Here is a 24391-nt window from a genome sequence, read left to right as displayed (position 1 = left end):
TAACGTCGATTTATATTCTTAAGTAGAAACCCTGTCAATGTGACAAGTTAAGTCATTTTGGGTAACGTCGATTTATATTCTTAAGTAGAAACCCTGTCAATGTGACAAGTTAAGTCATTTTGGGTAACGTCGATTTATATTCTTAATGAGAAACCCTGTCAATGTGACAAGTTAAGTCATTTTGGGTAACGTCGATTTATATTCTTAATGAGAAACCCTGTCAATGTGACAAGTTAAGTCATTTTGGGTAACGTCGATTTATACTCTTAATGAGAAACCCTTTCGATGTGACCAGTTAAGTCATTTTGGGTAACGTCGATTTATATTCTTAATGAGAAAACCTGTCAATGTGACAAGTTAAGTCATTTTGGGTAACGTCGATTTATATTCTTAATGAGAAACCCTGTCAATGTGACAAGTTAAGTCATTTTGGGTAACGTCGATTTATATTCTTAATGAGAAAACCTGTCAATGTGACAAGTTAAGTCATTTTGGGTAAGGTCGATTTATTTTCTTAAGTAGAAACCCTCTCAATGTGACAAGTTAAGTCATTTTGGGTAACGTCGATTTATATTCTTAATGAGAAACCCTGTCAATGTGACAAGTTAAGTCATTTTGGGTAACGTCGATTTATATTCTTAATGAGAAACCCTCTCAATGTGACAAGTTAAGTCATTTTGGGTAAGGTCGATTTATTTTCTGAAGTAGATACCCTGTCAATGTGACAAGTTAAGTCATTTTGGGTAACGTCGATTTATATTCTTAAGTAGAAACCCTGTCAATGTGACAAGTTAAGTCATTTTGGGTAACGTCGATTTATATTCTTAAGTAGAAACCCTGTCAATGTGACAAGTTAAGTCATTTTGGGTAACGTCGATTTATATTCTTAAGTAGAAACCCTGTCAATGTGACAAGTTAAGTCATTTTGGGTAACGTCGATTTATATTCTTAATGAGAAACCCTGTCAATGTGACAAGTTAAGTCATTTTGGGTAACGTCGATTTATATTCTTAATGAGAAACCCTGTCAATGTGACAAGTTAAGTCATTTTGGGTAACGTCGATTTATATTCTTAATGAGAAACCCTCTCAATGTGACAAGTTAAGTCATTTTGGGTAAGGTCGATTTATTTTCTGAAGTAGAAACCCTGTCAATGTGACAAGTTAAGTCATTTTGGGTAACGTCGATTTATATTCTTAAGTAGAAACCCTGTCAATGTGACAAGTTAAGTCATTTTGGGTAACGTCGATTTATATTCTTAATGAGAAACCCTCTCAATGTGACAAGTTAAGTCATTTTGGATAACGTCGATTTATATTCTTAATGAGAAACCCTGTCAATGTGACAAGTTAAGTCATTTTGGGTAACGTCGATTTATATTCTTAAGTAGAAACCCTGTCAATGTGACAAGTTAAGTCATTTTGGGTAACGTCAATTTATACTCTTAATGAGAAACCCTGTCAATGTGACAAGTTAAGTCATTTTGGGCAACGTCGATTTATATTCTTAAGAAGAAACCCTGTCAATGTGACAAGTTAAGTCATTTTGGGTAACGTCGATTTATATTCTTAATGAGAAACCCTGTCAATGTGACAAGTTAAGTCATTTTGGGTAACGTCGATTTATATTCTTAATGAGAAACCCTGTCAATGTGACAAGTTTAGTCATTTTGGGTAACGTCGATTTATATTCTTAAGTAGAAACCCTGTCAATGTGACAAGTTAAGTCATTTTGGGTAACGTCGATTTATATTCTTAATGAGAAACCCTGTCAATGTGACAAGTTAAGTCATTTTGGGTAACGTCGATTTATATTCTTAAGTAGAAACCCTGTCAATGTGACAAGTTAAGTCATTTTGGGTAACGTCGATTTATATTCTTAAGTAGAAACCCTGTCAATGTGACAAGTTAAGTCATTTTGGGTAACGTCGATTTATATTCTTAATGAGAAACCCTGTCAATGTGACAAGTTAAGTCATTTTGGGTAACGTCGATTTATATTCTTAATGAGAAACCCTCTCAATGTGACAAGTTAAGTCATTTTGGGTAACGTCGATTTATATTCTTAATGAGAAACCCTGTCAATGTGACAAGTTAAGTCATTTTGGGTAAGGTCGATTTATTTTCTTAAGTAGAAACCCTCTCAATGTGACAAGTTAAGTCATTTTGGGTAACGTCGATTTATATTCTGAAGTAGATACCCTGTCAATGTGACAAGTTAAGTCATTTTGGGTAACGTCGATTTATATTCTTAAGTAGAAACCCTGTCAATGTGACAAGTTAAGTCATTTTGGGTAACGTCGATTTATATTCTTAATGAGAAACCCTGTCAATGTGACAAGTTAAGTCATTTTGGGTAACGTCGATTTATATTCTTAATGAGAAACCCTGTCAATGTGACAAGTTAAGTCATTTTGGGTAACGTCGATTTATATTCTTAATGAGAAACCCTGTCAATGTGACAAATTAAGTCATTTTGGGTAACGTCGATTTATATTCTTAATGAGAAAACCTGTCAATGTGACAAGTTAAGTCATTTTGGGTAAGGTCGATTTATTTTCTTAAGTAGAAACCCTCTCAATGTGACAAGTTAAGTCATTTTGGGTAACGTCGATTTATATTCTGAAGTAGATACCCTGTCAATGTGACAAGTTAAGTCATTTTGGGTAACGTCGATTTATATTCTTAAGTAGAAACCCTGTCAATGTGACAAGTTAAGTCATTTTGGGTAACGTCGATTTATATTCTTAATGAGAAACCCTGTCAATGTGACAAGTTAAGTCATTTTGGGTAACGTCGATTTATATTCTTAATGAGAAACCCTGTCAATGTGACAAGTTAAGTCATTTTGGGTAACGTCGATTTATATTCTTAATGAGAAAACCTGTCAATGTGACAAGTTAAGTCATTTTGGGTAAGGTCGATTTATTTTCTTAAGTAGAAACCCTCTCAATGTGACAAGTTAAGTCATTTTGGGTAACGTCGATTTATATTCTTAATGAGAAACCCTGTCAATGTGACAAGTTAAGTCATTTTGGGTAACGTCGATTTATATTCTTAATGAGAAACCCTCTCAATGTGACAAGTTAAGTCATTTTGGGTAAGGTCGATTTATTTTCTGAAGTAGATACCCTGTCAATGTGACAAGTTAAGTCATTTTGGGTAACGTCGATTTATATTCTTAAGTAGAAACCCTGTCAATGTGACAAGTTAAGTCATTTTGGGTAACGTCGATTTATATTCTTAAGTAGAAACCCTGTCAATGTGACAAGTTAAGTCATTTTGGGTAACGTCGATTTATATTCTTAAGTAGAAACCCTGTCAATGTGACAAGTTAAGTCATTTTGGGTAACGTCGATTTATATTCTTAATGAGAAACCCTGTCAATGTGACAAGTTAAGTCATTTTGGGTAACGTCGATTTATATTCTTAATGAGAAACCCTGTCAATGTGACAAGTTAAGTCATTTTGGGTAACGTCGATTTATATTCTTAATGAGAAACCCTCTCAATGTGACAAGTTAAGTCATTTTGGGTAAGGTCGATTTATTTTCTGAAGTAGAAACCCTGTCAATGTGACAAGTTAAGTCATTTTGGGTAACGTCGATTTATATTCTTAAGTAGAAACCCTGTCAATGTGACAAGTTAAGTCATTTTGGGTAACGTCGATTTATATTCTTAATGAGAAACCCTCTCAATGTGACAAGTTAAGTCATTTTGGGTAACGTCGATTTATATTCTTAATGAGAAACCCTGTCAATGTGACAAGTTAAGTCATTTTGGGTAACGTCGATTTATATTCTTAAGTAGAAACCCTGTCAATGTGACAAGTTAAGTCATTTTGGGTAACGTCAATTTATACTCTTAATGAGAAACCCTGTCAATGTGACAAGTTAAGTCATTTTGGGCAACGTCGATTTATATTCTTAAGAAGAAACCCTGTCAATGTGACAAGTTAAGTCATTTTGGGTAACGTCGATTTATATTCTTAATGAGAAACCCTGTCAATGTGACAAGTTAAGTCATTTTGGGTAACGTCGATTTATATTCTTAATGAGAAACCCTGTCAATGTGACAAGTTTAGTCATTTTGGGTAACGTCGATTTATATTCTTAAGTAGAAACCCTGTCAATGTGACAAGTTAAGTCATTTTGGGTAACGTCGATTTATATTCTTAATGAGAAACCCTGTCAATGTGACAAGTTAAGTCATTTTGGGTAACGTCGATTTATATTCTTAAGTAGAAACCCTGTCAATGTGACAAGTTAAGTCATTTTGGGTAACGTCGATTTATATTCTTAAGTAGAAACCCTGTCAATGTGACAAGTTAAGTCATTTTGGGTAACGTCGATTTATATTCTTAATGAGAAACCCTGTCAATGTGACAAGTTAAGTCATTTTGGGTAACGTCGATTTATATTCTTAATGAAAAACCCTGTCAATGTGACAAGTTAAGTCATTTTGGGTAAGGTCGATTTATTTTCTTAAGTAGAAACCCTCTCAATGTGACAAGTTAAGTCATTTTGGGTAACGTCGATTTATATTCTGAAGTAGATACCCTGTCAATGTGACAAGTTAAGTCATTTTGGGTAACGTCGATTTATATTCTTAAGTAGAAACCCTGTCAATGTGACAAGTTAAGTCATTTTGGGTAACGTCGATTTATATTCTTAATGAGAAACCCTGTCAATGTGACAAGTTAAGTCATTTTGGGTAACGTCGATTTATATTCTTAATGAGAAACCCTGTCAATGTGACAAGTTAAGTCATTTTGGGTAACGTCGATTTATATTCTTAATGAGAAAACCTGTCAATGTGACAAGTTAAGTCATTTTGGGTAAGGTCGATTTATTTTCTTAAGTAGAAACCCTCTCAATGTGACAAGTTAAGTCATTTTGGGTAACGTCGATTTATATTCTTAATGAGAAACCCTGTCAATGTGACAAGTTAAGTCATTTTGGGTAACGTCGATTTATATTCTTAATGAGAAACCCTCTCAATGTGACAAGTTAAGTCATTTTGGGTAAGGTCGATTTATTTTCTGAAGTAGATACGCTGTCAATGTGACAAGTTAAGTCATTTTGGGTAACGTCGATTTATATTCTTAAGTAGAAACCCTGTCAATGTGACAAGTTAAGTCATTTTGGGTAACGTCGATTTATATTCTTAAGTAGAAACCCTGTCAATGTGACAAGTTAAGTCATTTTGGGTAACGTCGATTTATATTCTTAAGTAGAAACCCTGTCAATGTGACAAGTTAAGTCATTTTGGGTAACGTCGATTTATATTCTTAATGAGAAACCCTGTCAATGTGACAAGTTAAGTCATTTTGGGTAACGTCGATTTATATTCTTAATGAGAAACCCTGTCAATGTGACAAGTTAAGTCATTTTGGGTAACGTCGATTTATATTCTTAATGAGAAACCCTCTCAATGTGACAAGTTAAGTCATTTTGGGTAAGGTCGATTTATTTTCTGAAGTAGAAACCCTGTCAATGTGACAAGTTAAGTCATTTTGGGTAACGTCGATTTATATTCTTAAGTAGAAACCCTGTCAATGTGACAAGTTAAGTCATTTTGGGTAACGTCGATTTATATTCTTAATGAGAAACCCTCTCAATGTGACAAGTTAAGTCATTTTGGGTAACGTCGATTTATATTCTTAATGAGAAACCCTGTCAATGTGACAAGTTAAGTCATTTTGGGTAACGTCGATTTATATTCTTAAGTAGAAACCCTGTCAATGTGACAAGTTAAGTCATTTTGGGTAACGTCAATTTATACTCTTAATGAGAAACCCTGTCAATGTGACAAGTTAAGTCATTTTGGGCAACGTCGATTTATATTCTTAAGAAGAAACCCTGTCAATGTGACAAGTTAAGTCATTTTGGGTAACGTCGATTTATATTCTTAATGAGAAACCCTGTCAATGTGACAAGTTAAGTCATTTTGGGTAACGTCGATTTATATTCTTAATGAGAAACCCTGTCAATGTGACAAGTTTAGTCATTTTGGGTAACGTCGATTTATATTCTTAAGTAGAAACCCTGTCAATGTGACAAGTTAAGTCATTTTGGGTAACGTCGATTTATATTCTTAATGAGAAACCCTGTCAATGTGACAAGTTAAGTCATTTTGGGTAACGTCGATTTATATTCTTAAGTAGAAACCCTGTCAATGTGACAAGTTAAGTCATTTTGGGTAACGTCGATTTATATTCTTAAGTAGAAACCCTGTCAATGTGACAAGTTAAGTCATTTTGGGTAACGTCGATTTATATTCTTAATGAGAAACCCTGTCAATGTGACAAGTTAAGTCATTTTGGGTAACGTCGATTTATATTCTTAATGAGAAACCCTGTCAATGTGACAAGTTAAGTCATTTTGGGTAATGTCGATTTATATTCTTAATGAGAAACCCTCTCAATGTGACAAGTTAAGTCATTTTGGGTAAGGTCGATTTATTTTCTGAAGTAGAAACCCTGTCAATGTGACAAGTTAAGTCATTTTGGGTAACGTCGATTTATATTCTTAAGTAGAAACCCTGTCAATGTGACAAGTTAAGTCATTTTGGGTAACGTCGATTTATATTCTTAATGAGAAACCCTCTCAATGTGACAAGTTAAGTCATTTTGGGTAACGTCGATTTATATTCTTAATGAGAAACCCTGTCAATGTGACAAGTTAAGTCATTTTGGGTAACGTCGATTTATATTCTTAAGTAGAAACCCTGTCAATGTGACAAGTTAAGTCATTTTGGGTAACGTCAATTTATACTCTTAATGAGAAACCCTGTCAATGTGACAAGTTAAGTCATTTTGGGCAACGTCGATTTATATTCTTAAGAAGAAACCCTGTCAATGTGACAAGTTAAGTCATTTTGGGTAACGTCGATTTATATTCTTAATGAGAAACCCTGTCAATGTGACAAGTTAAGTCATTTTGGGTAACGTCGATTTATATTCTTAATGAGAAACCCTGTCAATGTGACAAGTTTAGTCATTTTGGGTAACGTCGATTTATATTCTTAAGTAGAAACCCTGTCAATGTGACAAGTTAAGTCATTTTGGGTAACGTCGATTTATATTCTTAATGAGAAACCCTGTCAATGTGACAAGTTAAGTCATTTTGGGTAACGTCGATTTATACTCTTAATGAGAAACCCTTTCAATGTGACCAGTTAAGTCATTTTGGGTAACGTCGATTTATATTCTTAAGTAGAAACCCTGTCAATGTGACAAGTTAAGTCATTTTGGGTAACGTCGATTTATATTCTTAATGAGAAACCCTGTCAATGTGACAAGTTAAGTCATTTTGGGTAACGTCGATTTATATTCTTAATGAGAAACCCTCTCAATGTGACAAGTTAAGTCATTTTGGGTAACGTCGATTTATATTCTTAATGAGAAACCCTGTCAATGTGACAAGTTAAGTCATTTTGGGTAACGTCTATTTATATTCTCAATGAGAAAACCTGTCAATGTGACAAGTTAAGTCATTTTGGGTAACGTCGATTTATATTCTTAATGAGAAACCCTGTCAATGTGACAAGTTAAGTCATTTTGGGTAACGTCGATTTATACTGTTAATGAGAAACCCTTTCGATGTGACCAGTTAAGTCATTTTGGGTAACGTCGATTTATATTCTTAATGAGAAACCCTGTCAATGTGACAAGTTAAGTCATTTTGGGTAACGTCGATTTATATTCTTAAGTAGAAACCCTGTCAATGTGACAAGTTAAGTCATTTTGGGTAACGTCGATTTATATTCTTAATGAGAAACCCTGTCAATGTGACAAGTTAAGTCATTTTGGGTAACGTCGATTTATATTCTTAATGAGAAACCCTGTCAATGTGACAAGTTAAGTCATTTTGGGTAACGTCGATTTATACTCTTAATGAGAAACCCTTTCGATGTGACCAGTTAAGTCATTTTGGGTAACGTCGATTTATATTTTTAATGAGAAACCCTGTCAATGTGACAAGTTAAGTCATTTTGGGTAACATCGATTTATATTCTTAATGAGAAACCCTGTCAATGTGACAAGTTAAGTCATTTTGGGTAACGTCGATTTATATTCTTAATGAGAAACCCTGTCAATGTGACAAGTTAAGTCATTTTGGGTAACGTCGATTTATATTCTTAATGAGAAAATCTGTCAATGTGACAAGTTAAGTCATTTTGGGTAAGGTTGATTTATTTTCTTAAGTAGAAACCCTCTCAATGTGACAAGTTAAGTCATTTTGGGTAACGTCGATTTATATTCTGAAGTAGATACCCTGTCAATGTGACAAGTTAAGTCATTTTGGGTAACGTCGATTTATATTCTTAAGTAGAAACCCTGTCAATGTGACAAGTTAAGTCATTTTGGGTAACGTCGATTTATATTCTTAATGAGAAACCCTGTCAATATGACAAGTTAAGTCATTTTGGGTAACGTCAATTTATACTCTTAATGAGAAACCCTGTCAATGTGACAAGTTAAGTCATTTTGGGCAACGTCGATTTATATTCTTAATGAGAAACCCTGTCAATGTGACAAGTTAAGTCATTTTGGCTAACGTCGATTTATATTCTTAATGAGAAAACCTGTCAATGTGACAAGTTAAGTCATTTTGGGTAAGGTTGATTTATTTTCTTAAGTAGAAACCCTCTCAATGTGACAAGTTAAGTCATTTTGGGTAACGTCGATTTATATTCTGAAGTAGATACCCTGTCAATGTGACAAGTTAAGTCATTTTGGGTAACGTCGATTTATATTCTTAAGTAGAAACCCTGTCAATGTGACAAGTTAAGTCATTTTGGGTAACGTCGATTTATATTCTTAATGAGAAACCCTGTCAATATGACAAGTTAAGTCATTTTGGGTAACGTCAATTTATACTCTTAATGAGAAACCCTGTCAATGTGACAAGTTAAGTCATTTTGGGCAACGTCGATTTATATTCTTAAGAAGAAACCCTGTCAATGTGACAAGTTAAGTCATTTTGGGTAACGTCGATTTATATTCTTAATGAGAAACCCTGTCAATGTGACAAGTTAAGTCATTTTGGGTAACGTCGATTTATACTCTTAATGAGAAACCCTGTCAATGTGACAAGTTAAGTCATTTTGGGTAACGTCGAGTTATATTCTTAATGAGAAACCCTCTCAATGTGACAAGTTAAGTCATTTTGGGTAACGTCTATTTATATTCTCAATGAGAAAACCTGTCAATGTGACAAGTTAAGTCATTTTGGGTAACGCCGATTTATACTCTTAATGAGAAACCCTTTCGATGTGACCAGTTAAGTCATTTTGGGTAACGTCGATTTATATTCTTAATGAGAAACCCTGTCAATGTGACAAGTTAAGTCATTTTGGGTAACGTCGATTTATATTCTTAAGTAGAAACCCTGTCAATGTGACAAGTTAAGTCATTTTGGGTAACGTCGATTTATATTCTTAATGAGAAACCCTGTCAATGTGACAAGTTAAGTCATTTTGGGTAACGTCGATTTATATTCTTAATGAGAAACCCTGTCAATGTGACAAGTTAAGTCATTTTGGGTAACATCGATTTATATTCTTAATGAGAAACCCTGTCAATGTGACAAGTTAAGTCATTTTGGGTAACGTCGATTTATATTCTTAATGAGAAACCCTGTCAATGTGACAAGTTAAGTCATTTTGGGTAACGTCGATTTATATTCTTAATGAGAAAATCTGTCAATGTGACAAGTTAAGTCATTTTGGGTAAGGTTGATTTATTTTCTTAAGTAGAAACCCTCTCAATGTGACAAGTTAAGTCATTTTGGGTAACGTCGATTTATATTCTGAAGTAGATACCCTGTCAATGTGACAAGTTAAGTCATTTTGGGTAACGTCGATTTATATTCTTAAGTAGAAACCCTGTCAATGTGACAAGTTAAGTCATTTTGGGTAACGTTGATTTATATTCTTAATGAGAAACCCTGTCAATATGACAAGTTAAGTCATTTTGGGTAACGTCAATTTATACTCTTAATGAGAAACCCTGTCAATGTGACAAGTTAAGTCATTTTGGGTAACGTCGATTTATATTCTTAATGAGAAACCCTGTCAATATGACAAGTTAAGTCATTTTAGGTAACGTCAATTTATACTCTTAATGAGAAACCCTGTCAATGTGACAAGTTAAGTCATTTTGGGCAACGTCGATTTATATTCTTAAGAAGAAACCCTGTCAATGTGACAAGTTAAGTCATTTTGGGTAACGTCGATTTATATTCTTAATGAGAAACCCTGTCAATGTGACAAGTTAAGTCATTTTGGGTAACGTCGATTTATACTCTTAATGAGAAACCCTGTCAATGTGACAAGTTAAGTCATTTTGGGTAACGTCGATTTATATTCTTAATGAGAAACCCGGTCAATGTGACAAGTTAAGTCATTTTGGGTAAAGTCGATTTATATTCTTAAGTAGAAACCCTGTCAATGTGACAAGTTAAGTCATTTTGGGTAACGTCGAGTTATATTCTTAATGAGAAACCCTCTCAATGTGACAAGTTAAGTCATTTTGGGTAACGTCTATTTATATTCTCAATGAGAAAACCTGTCAATGTGACAAGTTAAGTCATTTTGGGTAACGTCGATTTATATTCTTAATGAGAAACCCTGTCAATGTGACAAGTTAAGTCATTTTGGGTAACGTCGATTTATACTCTTAATGAGAAACCCTTTCGATGTGACCAGTTAAGTCATTTTGGGTAACGTCGATTTATATTCTTAATGAGAAACCCTGTCAATGTGACAAGTTAAGTCATTTTGGGTAACGTCGATTTATATTCTTAAGTAGAAACCCTGTCAATGTGACAAGTTAAGTCATTTTGGGTAACGTCGATTTATATTCTTAATGAGAAACCCTGTCAATGTGACAAGTTAAGTCATTTTGGGTAACGTCGATTTATATTCTTAATGAGAAACCCTGTCAATGTGACAAGTTAAGTCATTTTGGGTAACATCGATTTATATTCTTAATGAGAAACCCTGTCAATGTGACAAGTTAAGTCATTTTGGGTAACGTCGATTTATATTCTTAATGAGAAACCCTGTCAATGTGACAAGTTAAGTCATTTTGGGTAACGTCTATTTATATTCTCAATGAGAAAACCTGTCAATGTGACAAGTTAAGTCATTTTGGGTAACGTCGATTTATATTCTTAATGAGAAACCCTGTCAATGTGACAAGTTAAGTCATTTTGGGTAACGTCGATTTATACTCTTAATGAGAAACCCTTTCGATGTGACCAGTTAAGTCATTTTGGGTAACGTCGATTTATATTCTTAATGAGAAACCCGGTCAATGTGACAAGTTAAGTCATTTTGGGTAACGTCGATTTATATTCTTAAGTAGAAACCCTGTCAATGTGACAAGTTAAGTCATTTTGGGTAACGTCGATTTATATTCTTAATGAGAAACCCTGTCAATGTGACAAGTTAAGTCATTTTGGGTAACGTCGATTTATATTCTTAATGAGAAACCCTCTCAATGTGACAAGTTAAGTCATTTTGGGTAACGTCGATTTATATTCTTAATGAGAAAACCTGTCAATGTGACAAGTTAAGTCATTTTGGGTAACGTCGATTTATATTCTTAATGAGAAACCCTGTCAATGTGACAAGTTAAGTCATTTTGGGTAACGTCGATTTATACTCTTAATGAGAAACCCTTTTGATGTGACCAGTTAAGTCATTTTGGGTAACGTCGATTTATATTCTTAATGAGAAACCCTGTCAATGTGACAAGTTAAGTCATTTTGGGTAACATCGATTTATATTCTTAATGAGAAACCCTGTCAATGTGACAAGTTAAGTCATTTTGGTAACGTCGATTTATATTCTTTATGAGAAACCCTGTCAATGTGACAAGTTAAGTCTTTTTGGGTAACGTCGATTTATATTCTTAATGAGAAAACCTGTCAATGTGACAAGTTAAGTCATTTGGGGTAAGGTTGATTTATTTTCTTAAGTAGAAACCCTCTCAATGTGACAAGTTAAGTCATTTTGGGTAACGTCGATTTATATTCTGAAGTAGATACCCTGTCAATGTGACAAGTTAAGTCATTTTGGGTAACGTCGATTTATATTCTTAAGTAGAAACCCTGTCAATGTGACAAGTTAAGTCATTTTGGGTAACGTCGATTTATATTCTTAATGAGAAACCCTGTCAATATGACAAGTTAAGTCATTTTGGGTAACGTCAATTTATACTCTTAATGAGAAACCCTGTCAATGTGACAAGTTAAGTCATTTTGGGCAACGTCGATTTATATTCTTAATGAGAAACCCTGTCAATGTGACAAGTTAAGTCATTTTGGGTAACGTCGATTTATATTCTTAATGAGAAAACCTGTCAATGTGACAAGTTAAGTCATTTTGGGTAAGGTTGATTTATTTTCTTAAGTAGAAACCCTCTCAATGTGACAAGTTAAGTCATTTTGGGTAACGTCGATTTATATTCTGAAGTAGATACCCTGTCAATGTGACAAGTTAAGTCATTTTGGGTAACGTCGATTTATATTCTTAAGTTGAAACCCTGTCAATGTGACAAGTTAAGTCATTTTGGGTAACGTCGATTTATATTCTTAATGAGAAACCCTGTCAATATGACAAGTTAAGTCATTTTGGGTAACGTCAATTTATACTCTTAATGAGAAACCCTGTCAATGTGACAAGTTAAGTCATTTTGGGCAACGTCGATTTATATTCTTAAGAAGAAACCCTGTCAATGTGACAAGTTAAGTCATTTTGGGTAACGTCGATTTATATTCTTAATGAGGAACCCTGTCAATGTGAAAAGTTAAGTCATTTTGGGTAACGTCGATTTATACTCTTAATGAGAAACCCTGTCAATGTGACAAGTTAAGTCATTTTGGGTAACGTCGATTTATATTCTTAATGAGAAACCCGGTCAATGTGACAAGTTAAGTCATTTTGGGTAACGTCGATTTATATTCTTAAGTAGAAACCCTGTCAATGTGACAAGTTAAGTCATTTTGGGTAACGTCGATTTATATTCTTAATGAGAAACCCTGTCAATGTGACAAGTTAAGTCATTTTGGGTAACGTCGATTTATACTCTTAATGAGAAACCCTTTCAATGTGACCAGTTAAGTCATTTTGGGTAACGTCGATTTATATTCTTAAGTAGAAACCCTGTCAATGTGACAAGTTAAAACATTTTGGGTAACGTTGATTTATATTCTTAATGAGAAACCCTGTCAATGTGACAAGTTAAGTCATTTTGGGTAACGTCGATTTATATTCTTAATGAGAAACCCTCTCAATGTGACAAGTTAAGTCATTTTGGGTAACGTCTATTTATATTCTCAATGAGAAAACCTGTCAATGTGACAAGTTAAGTCATTTTGGGTAACGTCGATTTATATTCTTAATGAGAAACCCTGTCAATGTGACAAGTTAAGTCATTTTGGGTAACGTCGATTTATACTCTTAATGAGAAACCCTTTCGATGTGACCAGTTAAGTCATTTTGGGTAACGTCGATGTATATTCTTAATGAGAAACCCTGTCAATGTGACAAGTTAAGTCATTTTGGGTAACGTCGATTTATATTCTTAAGTAGAAACCCTGTCAATGTGACAAGTTAAGTCATTTTGGGTAACATCGATTTATATTCTTAATGAGAAACCCTGTCAATGTGACAAGTTAAGTCATTTTGGGTAACGTCGATTTATATTCTTAATGAGAAACCCTGTCAATGTGACAAGTTAAGTCATTTTGGGTAACGTCTATTTATATTATCAATGAGAAAACCTGTCAATGTGACAAGTTAAGTCATTTTGGGTAACGTCGATTTATATTCTTAATGAGAAACCCTGTCAATGTGACAAGTTAAGTCATTTTGGGTAACGTCGATTTATACTCTTAATGAGAAACCCTTTCGATGTGACCAGTTAAGTCATTTTGGGTAACGTCGATTTATATTCTTAAGTAGAAACCCTGTCAATGTGACAAGTTAAGTCATTTTGGGTAACGTCGATTTATATTCTTAATGAGAAAACCTGTCAATGTGACAAGTTAAGTCATTTTGGGTAACGTCGATTTATATTCTTAATGAGAAACCCTCTCAATGTGACAAGTTAAGTCATTTTGGGTAACGTCGATTTATATTCTTAATGAGAAAACCTGTCAATGTGACAAGTTAAGTCATTTTGGGTAACGTCGATTTATATTCTTAATGAGAAACCCTGTCAATGTGACAAGTTAAGTCATTTTGGGTAACATCGATTGATATTCTTAATGAGAAACCCTGTCAATGTGACAAGTTAAGTCATTTTGGGTAACGTCGATTTATATTCTTAATGAGAAACCCTGTCAATATGACAAGTTAAGTCATTTTGGGTAACGTCAATTTATACTCTTAATGAGAAACCCTGTCAATGTGACAAGTTAAGTCATTTTGGGCAACGTCGATTTATATTCTTAATGAGAAACCCTGTCAATGTGACAAGTTAAGTCATTTTGGGTAACGTCGATTTATATTCTTAATGAGAAAACCTGTCAATGTGACAAGTTAAGTCATTTTGGGTAAGGTTGATTTATTTTCTTAAGTAGAAACCCTCTCAATGTGACAAGTTAAGTCATTTTGGGTAACGTCGATTTATATTCTGAAGTAGATACCCTGTCAATGTGACAAGTTAAGTCATTTTGGGTAACGTCGATTTATATTCTTAAGTAGAAACCCTGTCAATGTGACAAGTTAAGTCATTTTGGGTAACGTCGATTTATATTCTTAATGAGAAACCCTGTCAATATGACAATTTAAGTCATTTTGGGTAACGTCAATTTATACTCTTAATGAGAAACCCTGTCAATGTGACAAGTTAAGTCATTTTGGGCAACGTCGATTTATATTCTTAAGTTGAAACCCTGTCAATGTGACAAGTTAAGTCATTTTGGGTAACGTCTATTTATATTCTTAATGAGAAACCCGGTCAATGTGACAAGTTAAGTCATTTTGGGTAACGTCGATTTATATTCTTAAGTTGAAACCCTGTCAATGTGACAAGTTAAGTCATTTTGGGTAACGTCGATTTATATTCTTAAAGGGAGAATGAACTAAATAGAATAATAGTCCCACTGAAGCTTTGTAATTCAGCAATAGTAATATTTTCGACATATTGAAATCTTCCTGGAAACATTTAAGGTCGCATTCCTAATTACGTGTGAACCCTCACGTAATTTTTTTAATAAATTTGCAAACACCAGAGTAAAAATCAATGGGTTAAAACAGGAATTTGTAAGGGAGCCAGACAGCCGTGATTTTTTTTAGTAGGGCCGTAGGGGGATTTTTTAACTAAGAAAATTAATATTATTACAACCAGGTTACACCCCTTTTTAATTGGCTCGTCGAAAATATTTCTGATAAGCCATCAAGAAAAACGTATTTTCTTCGAAGATTTAATTATAGCGATTTAAATTTATTTCTTTGCCGTCTACAATATAAATATGTCAAATAGGCCGATAAAAATATTTCGCCGAAGTTGTTCACTTTCCCTAACTACTAGATGATTTCGGAAAGGGGGTAGGAGGGGGAAGTAAGTCTGTGACGTATGATTAACAGCAGCGCCATCTATGTACAGATATCAAAACTATAAAAAACGTTAAAAACAAATTTCGTCTGCTGCAGTATTTTTGTGGGAAACATAAGCCTTAGCAAAAATCTTGGCCTTACGGGAACGTTTCTTATGATTAGCACGTAAATTATTAGTTAAAAATATAAAATGAATCGTCTAATAGGAATTGGAGGATCTGTTTGCTGTTTTATTTAAATGTTATTTAATTTACATTTATCAAAAACATTAACAAACCTTTTCTTTGGAGAATCCATCGCTTCACACTTGCCGATTCGCGAATTGCGAATTCGTTAAAATCGTCGAAGTTGGCCGTAAATTCCGACCAATCAGAGAAATCCTCTTTTTCACAGGTTTACGCGGGGGAAGTACTGATGGGAAGTCTCCTCGTAGGATAATATGTTTAACGGCCTGTTCTTTTTTTTTGGTCGAAATAATTTTTGTATTTTTATTGTTTAAAACGAAGCCGATTTATAGAGCCATACATTTTAATTGGTTATTTATTGGTTTTAGTCGGTTTAAAGTTTAAAACAGAACTTTTTTGTGACTTTTCCAAAGCGCCATTTAATGGTTATATACAGGGTGCTGTTTCCCATTTCATCATGTTAAGGAAGATCTTTATACTCTCGTTTTATACAGACAACAAACCCTTTTCACATCTCCTATTTCTTATCTGATTTCCTTTTAAGTAAAAAAATCAGATAATCAAACAGGTATTTGCTACCGATTTTAGAGCAAGTTATGTTGTTTTATTAGTAAATAAAATATAATTTAGAGAAAAGGTTTTAATTTGAGGATAAATCGACTTTTTATAAAGCGGTTAAGCTTTTTTTAAACTTGTATATACTTTCTTACGTGATATTTTGAATAAGATACTTCGCGTTTAATCGAATCAGTGTACAGGCCAACTCTAACTTCTCTAAGTGATCAGTGTGTCAGAATTTATAGCCCGGTGTACCTAGTAACAGAGACCGGAGGCCTTTCATCATAGTGCCCTACGCCAGCGTCCACCTAGCCCGGACAGGTGACAAATCCAGCATGGGTAGTAGTACCCTACTACTGATGGTCGCACCTTTGACGCAAGCCACTCAACCCAGCAGAAGGTGCAGCAATGGGTAGGCCAATCCCCACTTCACACACAGCAGTGGATTTAAGAGTGGATGCTATAGCAACTCCAGCCGACACCCTACCTACGTAGGTAAAGAGTCAAACCCTTTGGAGAGAGCTCCTAAAGGGGAACGACGAGCACACAGCAGCCCAAGAAACCCGGCACAGCTGGCACTGGAGATCCCGGTGATTCCAAAAGGCCGGGAAACAGGACCGCTGTGCCCTCATACGGAGGCCCGCCGCCCCACATCAGGCTACACAATCCACCGAGGCGGACAGTTTGCACGGACCCTCTCCGTTAGCCTGAACCGAAGCTCAGTATCCAGCGCCAACCTGACCGAAGTCGGAGGTGGAGATAGGACCATTTGATCAGAGCTAATATCTCCCAGTGCGCCACCGCCCTTATGGGTTACAAGAGCCGGACCGCGACTCCCCACTAAAGCCACCAGTTATTGCACACTCTTACCCATTTAGGGACTCTAAGTGATCAGCCAAGCTACCTGCAGATGGTTTAAAAACGAGTTAATATGCTTTTGAAAACGTTGACAAAATCGCGCTTAGAAGCAATAGAGCAGCCAGATTACGCTTGCGTGTATGACACTCCTGTAACTTACTTCTGACACGCGTATACGTAAGAAACATGTATCACGTACTTACGGCACACGTATAACACACTTAATGCACTTATATGCGTATGGCGCACGTGAAACCATACGTATGCCACACGTGAAACCATACGTATGCCACACGTGACACCATACGTATGCCACACGTGACACCATGCGTATGGCGCACGTGAAACCATACGTATGCCACACGTGAAACCATACGTATGCCACACGTGACACCATACGTATGCCACACGTGAAACCATACGTATGCCACACGTGAAACCATACGTATGCCACACGTGAAACCATACGTATGCCACACGTGAAACCATACGTATGCCACACGTGAAACCATACGTATGCCACACGTGAAACCATACGTATGTTTAGTTACGTTTTCTGCCCACAGATGGCTTTACGACTCCTCAGCATCGCTATGAATTGACTAGAGTATGGCTCATATAAATAGTCCTAACCAGAGATAAGCACGAGGATTCTAGTTTTTCAATTTATATTTCGGCCGCGAAATAAGCAAATTAGAAGTGTTCAATCTGTAATAAACATAATTTATTGGTCGTTTTAATTATCAAGAACGATGGCTAAAACGTGACTTAAAACGCCTATTTTAAGTATTTTTTATAAAGCAAATAATGGTTTAAATTGAAAATGTGGTCTGAACAGGTATTACGTTATTTTCTATTTAACAAAATAAACATTTAAAACTTTATCTTGCTCTGGACAATTTCGAGAATATGTATCATAGTTTTTCCTCTAAACAAAGAATTATTCTAGCCAAAACCAAGAATTATTCTAGCCAAAACCAAAGAATTATAATAATAACAAGTTGGCAAGCCAAAATATACCTCTCCTCGGAAGTATGGTCCCTAGTGGTATTAATTTCTCGATACGACCCCCAAAGATATCTCCGCAATTCAGAGTTATTTACGAAAAACGTATTCTCGGTTCAAACCCTGCCCGGTATAAAATTTTAATTTTAATTTAAATAATTGAGACGAAACAATCGAGTTTAATTTATTCAGAATATTATAAATTAAGTAGTTACAACAGCGAGTTAGATTCACTAAAACAATGCACAATTGAATTTAACCCTTTTTACAGTACATGTTTATCAGTTGAATATAATACTAAGCAAATTTTAATGAAAGAAACATCTACAGATGGTATTTGTATTTTTCTCGCTTACGAAATACTTGCCGCATCTTTAACGCTCACTTTATTTCAACTTCCAGTTGACGTTGTGACACATACCGCATGAAAAAGACCAATGCCGTCCAATTTCCAATATCATATAATGACTCGCACACCCAAGAAATCATTGACTGCGTTAGAAATCGTAGATATCCAAATATCCACACCAAATATATTTACAAGCAAAAACCTTACCATCAACAAAGCACAGAGAGCCACTTGACTAACCGCCAGCTCTTAAAGCAATAAACGTTAAATTATCTCCTTTGAATTAACAGAACTATATATAGGTCGTTAAGAAAGTGGACCACCCACAGGGTCTACCCTTTAACCCTCTAATCTCGGCTGACTGCGCTAAAACAAGATTTAACCTTTAAAAAAAACCAGATTAGGCCTTCGTAAATTCATTAATAAAAAAAGACTTTATTACCTATTATGCTTACGATGCCTGTCTTAATTTCAGTGAATCTAAGCAGCTATCGGTGGTTCTGTGGTAGAGCGCTCGACTGCCAAGCCGAATGGTCTGGGTTCGAAACCTGGGTGGCGCATTTGTTTTTAATCAATAGAGAAACGCTAAATTAGAATTTCTTCGATGCAATAATTTCAATTTCAATTCTATTTCAATTAAACCAAAATTTCGTACTCTATTAAATACGCTTCTGATAAAGCTGAAGGTCTAATTTTCAATAAGGCGTAACAGGTGTCGGTGGTTCTGTGGTAGAACGTCCGCCTGTCAATCAGGAGGTCTCGGGTTCAAATCCCGCCCGATGCGATCGCAAATTGATACTAAGACGAATACCGTGTACAACTGGTGGAAACCCTGCCATTGGACGTTGAGAGGAAGCATTACACTCAGCACTCGGTCCGTCCCAAAGTCATTAAGAAAAAGTTGGAGAGAAAACACAACAGACTTAATATGCACAACCATCAGAACACAAGCACAACAAATTCAACACTCACAACCTACGCATAAACATTACAAAAACGTAATACACCAAACCGTCACGACGGTGAGCGAAAAAACACCATCCAAACCAAACCGCAAATGCATCCGTTAACGCTCACCGTCACACGGTGGTTTTGCCAACCCTTTGAGAAACTGCGTACGCAGTTATTACACTTTGCACCGAAAATGCGAACGCGTTCGCAGGCCTGACAGACCCACAGACCCACAGACAGACACGCTGGTTGTGTAACCCCTCCTAGGGGACTTTGTCCCCTCGGAGCGGTAAAAATTTTAAGATTTCTCGTCTTTGTAAATACAACAAGTTGGCAAGCCAAAATATACCTATCCTCGGAAGAGTTCTGTGGTAGGACGCTCACCTGTCGTGCAGGAGGGTTCGGGTTCGAATCCCGCCCGATACTACCGCAAATTGAAAAAATATTATACTACACACAATGGCAAAAAGAGGACACACATTTGTAAAAAGCTTTTCCCTAATTCCAAGTGTTACACTTTGCCCCGAAAATGCGTACGCGTTCGCAGCCCAGACAGACAGACACGGTAATTGTAAAACTGTTTAATACATTAATTTGCATGTTATTAGAAGTCCATACAGGGTGTTAACTAAAAAACGATACAGAGCCAATTACTCAAAATGTGTTTTATGTAAGAATTTTAAATTTTCAGGTTACATAGAGGGTGCAGGGGGACAAATGTCAATGAAATTTTCAATGACCTTGAACCAGGACTTCAAGGTCATTCAATTTTATCTCGAGAACCATTAGGATTAGAAGAATGGTTCCAATTAGAAATGTGTTCTACGTTTAATTTTAAGTCTAAATAACTTTGACCCGATCTAATTTGACCATTGGGAAGCCGAGAAATGTTAGACCAAATCCCATAAGGTCGTATGTGGTATTCTAATCAAGACACGACATTTAAGGGCTTATAAATCGAAAACTACCAGATCTAATGGATCAAAATTGTCGTGACACTCTCAACGAGTTCGTAATTTGTAACTTATGATGACTTGCAACATTAGTTCAAGGTCATTCAATTTATTTCAATTACTTCTTTAGTTTCTTTTGTGTTTAAAACATTTAAACTAAAAAAAGTTAATAAAAATACTTGGTACGTCTTAAATCAATTAATTAACGTTTATTTTGGAGTTTTATTGGTTTATTTACCTCGGGTAAAAGGTAATTTGACTTAAAAAACCTTGCGGGGCATTTTTCTAATTGGAACCATTCTCCTATTCCAAATGGTTCTCGAGATAAATTTTAAATGACCTTTAACTAATGTTTCAAGGTCATCATAAGTTACAAATTTCAAACTCCCCCACTCAGTTTAGAGTGTCACGACAATTTTGATCCATTAGATCTGGTAGTTTTCAATTTATAAACCCTTAAATGTCGTGTCTTGATTAGAATACCACACACGACCTTATGGTTTTTGGTCTAACATTTCTCGGCTTCCCATTGGTCAAATTAGATCAGGTCCAAGCTGATTAGACTTAAAATTAAACGTAGAACACATTTCTAATTGGAACTATTCTTCTAATCTTAACGGTTCTTGAGATACAATTTGAATAACCTTGAAGACCTGGTTCAAGGTCATTGAAATTTCCATTGTCATTTGGCCCCCTGCACCCTCGATGTAACCTGAAAATTTTAAATTCTTACATAAAACACATTTTGAGTAATTGGCTCTGTATCGTTTTTTAGTTAACACCCTGTATAGGCATATTTCAAAATTTGGAGGACTATAAAGTAAGCCCGAAATTTTTCAACGTAGGCTGGCGGGGCTACTGACATAAACGATTATGAAGTAATTGGGAAATAAATTTCAATTAAGAATCTAACACGAAATTGGTAGCTATTTATGATTTATCCATTTGCTGGGGCGATGAAATGATTCAACAGCCGTAAAAATGCTAGGATTATATTCCTTCAAATTTAGAACTCCACACTGAACGCCTGTTAAAACGTCATTATACTTAAAAACACTGCCGTAATGTATTTTCGGCGTTAAATTGCATTTCGCCCCAGTTAAGCAATTTACCTCAAATTGTTTCTAAACGTTTCTAAATGATATTTTCTTCTTCATTTAAAACGCTTTAAATATAAAAAATTTTAAATTTTAATATAGCCAATTACAGGCTCGTAGACAGCTTAAGGGGCCAGTAGCGTTCTGTAATGGGCCACATTTTTGAAAAAAAGTGCTTCCATAAAATTCCAATCAACCCGTTTTTCGATATACTGCCAAAGCTGTCATCAAAGTTGTAATTAAAATTGAAATATTTATTTATTTTCGAAGTAAATAGATGTTTGAAGGCCAAGTCTTCAGGCTACTTATTCTGGCAACAATTTTCGGCCAGACAATAGAGGATGATTTTTTTGAAAGTATTCGAAAATTAGATAATTTTAATAGGTTCTTATGTTAGTGGTTATAAAAACCTAACGTGAAAACTAATAAGCGAGTTTCAATAATATCGGACACATGCGCAGTTTGAGCAAAAAGCGGAAAAGGATGGTCATACATCTCCGTGACCTCGGTGACCTAGCTCTGACGTCAGTTTAGGTTTCCTTTTGTTATAACCTATTACCCTCTTAATAGTTATTGAAACTCCCTTATTAAGCGTGAAAAGTGAGAAAGATAGCGCAAACATAATACCTGGTTTTCGCTTAACCAGCTTAAATCCTTTACATCGATTTGAATAGTTAAAGCAACGTGCAATGTAGTATAAAGGATTTGAAAATCCTGAACCAATAACCATTATTGAATGTCCACTATTTAGACGTCTCTGCTTCAAACATTCCAATTCGAACCTCACTTCGGGGGCTATCGCACTTGGGGCATTCAAGCACCGGGAGTCGGCATCACTTGGAACGACCTAATTGTCACCAGCAGAAAGGACCCGTCCCTGTTAGACAAAATCACGGGTAACCTCCCCCCCGAAGAGAGAACCATACTTTCCGGAAGTACGTAGTTTGGCTAACTTGAAGTCTATTAAGTTCCAAATAAAAAGGTATCGATTTCCTTTGACAGTAACTGGATGCGCGGTACCGGGGACCTTATTGGCCATCATGGGATCCAGGTACGAATATCCATACGAAAATAGAGTATATTAATTTAACCCGACCACCTGAATTAATAGCTTTAAAAGTCGCTCGGTGACTTAGGCCTAAGGTGGTGCCTTGGGTATTAGCCTAGCTGATTGTTATTATTATTATATTTTAAATACTTCATATTGAATTATCGCATTCAGCGGGGCTGGTAAGTCCACGTTCCTCAATTGTTTGGCTAACAGGAATATGAAAGGTCTGCGAATATCCGGTGATATAAAATTCAACGGGAGGAGACCAAACAGGTAAGGATACACCCTTTGCATTTTGGCGCCAAAATGACACTGGGATGACGTATTTTAAAACCTACGTAAAGAGAGACGAAAAACATAATGGCTTATGTCCAACAAGACGATTTATTCTTCGGGAGTTTAAAAGTTCGAGAGCACTTGATGTTTCAAGTAGATACCCGAATAAAGAACGGTAATCGAGTGTCTATAATTAGCAACCCAATTGTTTCAGGCGAAGATGCGAATGGACAAGAACACCATTAAAGAAGATCGTATAGAACGGGTCGAAAGTTTGCTGCTCGAAGTAAGATTTTATCCAAATCTTGAAAATGAAAGTGTAAACGCATATTCACACGAGCCTACGTTTTCGAGCAACTTTGTGGCCGAGCACAGTTTTCGACTAGAGTTAGCTAAGCAAATTGAATTTTCATTCACACGCTACAAAGAGATTTCTCGCGTTAACCGATTTACGCGTAATTCTTAAATAAATACCTCTTCTACTGCAAAATACGTCAATTTACAATAATAAAGGTATTTAATTTTGCGTAATGAAACGGTTGTTTACAAAAATTAGGAAATTTAAATATTTGGAGCTAAGCCTCGCTCACAAAATCCCGGTTGTTCCGTAACACCTTGGTAACACTTAAGGCGGATGCACACATAGCCTTCGCGCGCGAAATTTCGCTAGCAAATCGCGTCGCGTCGCGTGACTTAAATAGAATGGAAGTCATGGCGCATGGGCGCGTGCGCGATAATTCTCAGGCGAAATCGCTTGCGAACCGTATGTGTGTTTGGGCCTTTACAAAGGAGACTACCCGAGGTGGTTATCTCCGATTTTGTTCAAACTCGGGTGGTAAGTAGACCTTCATGTAACTTGAAAATCCCTAAAAGGGTGGACAAGAACGGTCTTTCGTTTTGCCATGGCAACCAAAAATGTTTTTCACAACTTAAAATTGAAGATTTTGAGGGTCCCCCCCTTACAATATTTTTTTCAAAATATTAAAAATTTTATCAACTAGAAACATAATTCACATCATGACTCAATCTGGTACATTTGGACCAATATACGTCAATTTGGGTAATTACGAGTAAATATACATATATTGGGTAATTACAAGTAAATATTCCTAAATTTACCCAATTTACCTATATTTTCCCAATTTAAGAATATTAACCCAAATGTACCCAATTTACTTATCGTTACTCGTTATAACCCAAAATCACCGAAATTTCGAAACTTTACCAATTTTGGTATATTTACTCGTAATTACCCAATTTATGTGTATTTATTCCTAATTACCCATTTACTCGTAATTACCCAATTTAAGTATATTTACTCATATTTACCCAATTGTACCAGATTGAGTCATAATGTGAATTATGTTTCTAGTTGATGAAATTTTTAATATTTTGAAAATTTTACCATGTTAATTTCCATAGAGAAAATCAATTTTTAAGTTGTCAAAAACATTTTTGGTTGCCATGGCAAAACGAAAGCCCATTCTTGTCCACCCTTTTAGGGATTTTCAAGTTACATGAAGGTCTACTTACC

The 24391-nt window shown here is 35.4% G+C and overlaps 1 protein-coding gene across 1 annotated transcript in view; it reads left to right on the top strand.

The window, feature by feature from the left end:
• The window catches only part of LOC149926018 (protein scarlet-like), a 74323-nt gene that overhangs the window by 32532 nt on the left and 17400 nt on the right, over positions 1 to 24391 (top strand). The window contains exons 2-6 of the mRNA XM_090160567.1: positions 22282 to 22465; positions 22533 to 22581; positions 22753 to 22854; positions 22926 to 23010; positions 23072 to 23143. Coding sequence (XP_090016693.1) covers positions 22282 to 22465; positions 22533 to 22581; positions 22753 to 22854; positions 22926 to 23010; positions 23072 to 23143 — 492 coding nt within the window. The remainder of the gene's footprint in view (positions 1 to 22281; positions 22466 to 22532; positions 22582 to 22752; positions 22855 to 22925; positions 23011 to 23071; positions 23144 to 24391) is intronic.

This window comes from Leiobunum rupestre, chromosome 10, assembly GCF_980474605.1.
Source record: "Leiobunum rupestre chromosome 10, qqLeiRupe1.1.hap1, whole genome shotgun sequence".
Classification (NCBI taxonomy): domain Eukaryota; kingdom Metazoa; phylum Arthropoda; class Arachnida; order Opiliones; family Sclerosomatidae; genus Leiobunum; species Leiobunum rupestre.
The sequence above is the reverse complement of the archived record's forward strand: the minus strand, read 5'-3'. Positions and strand labels throughout refer to the sequence as shown.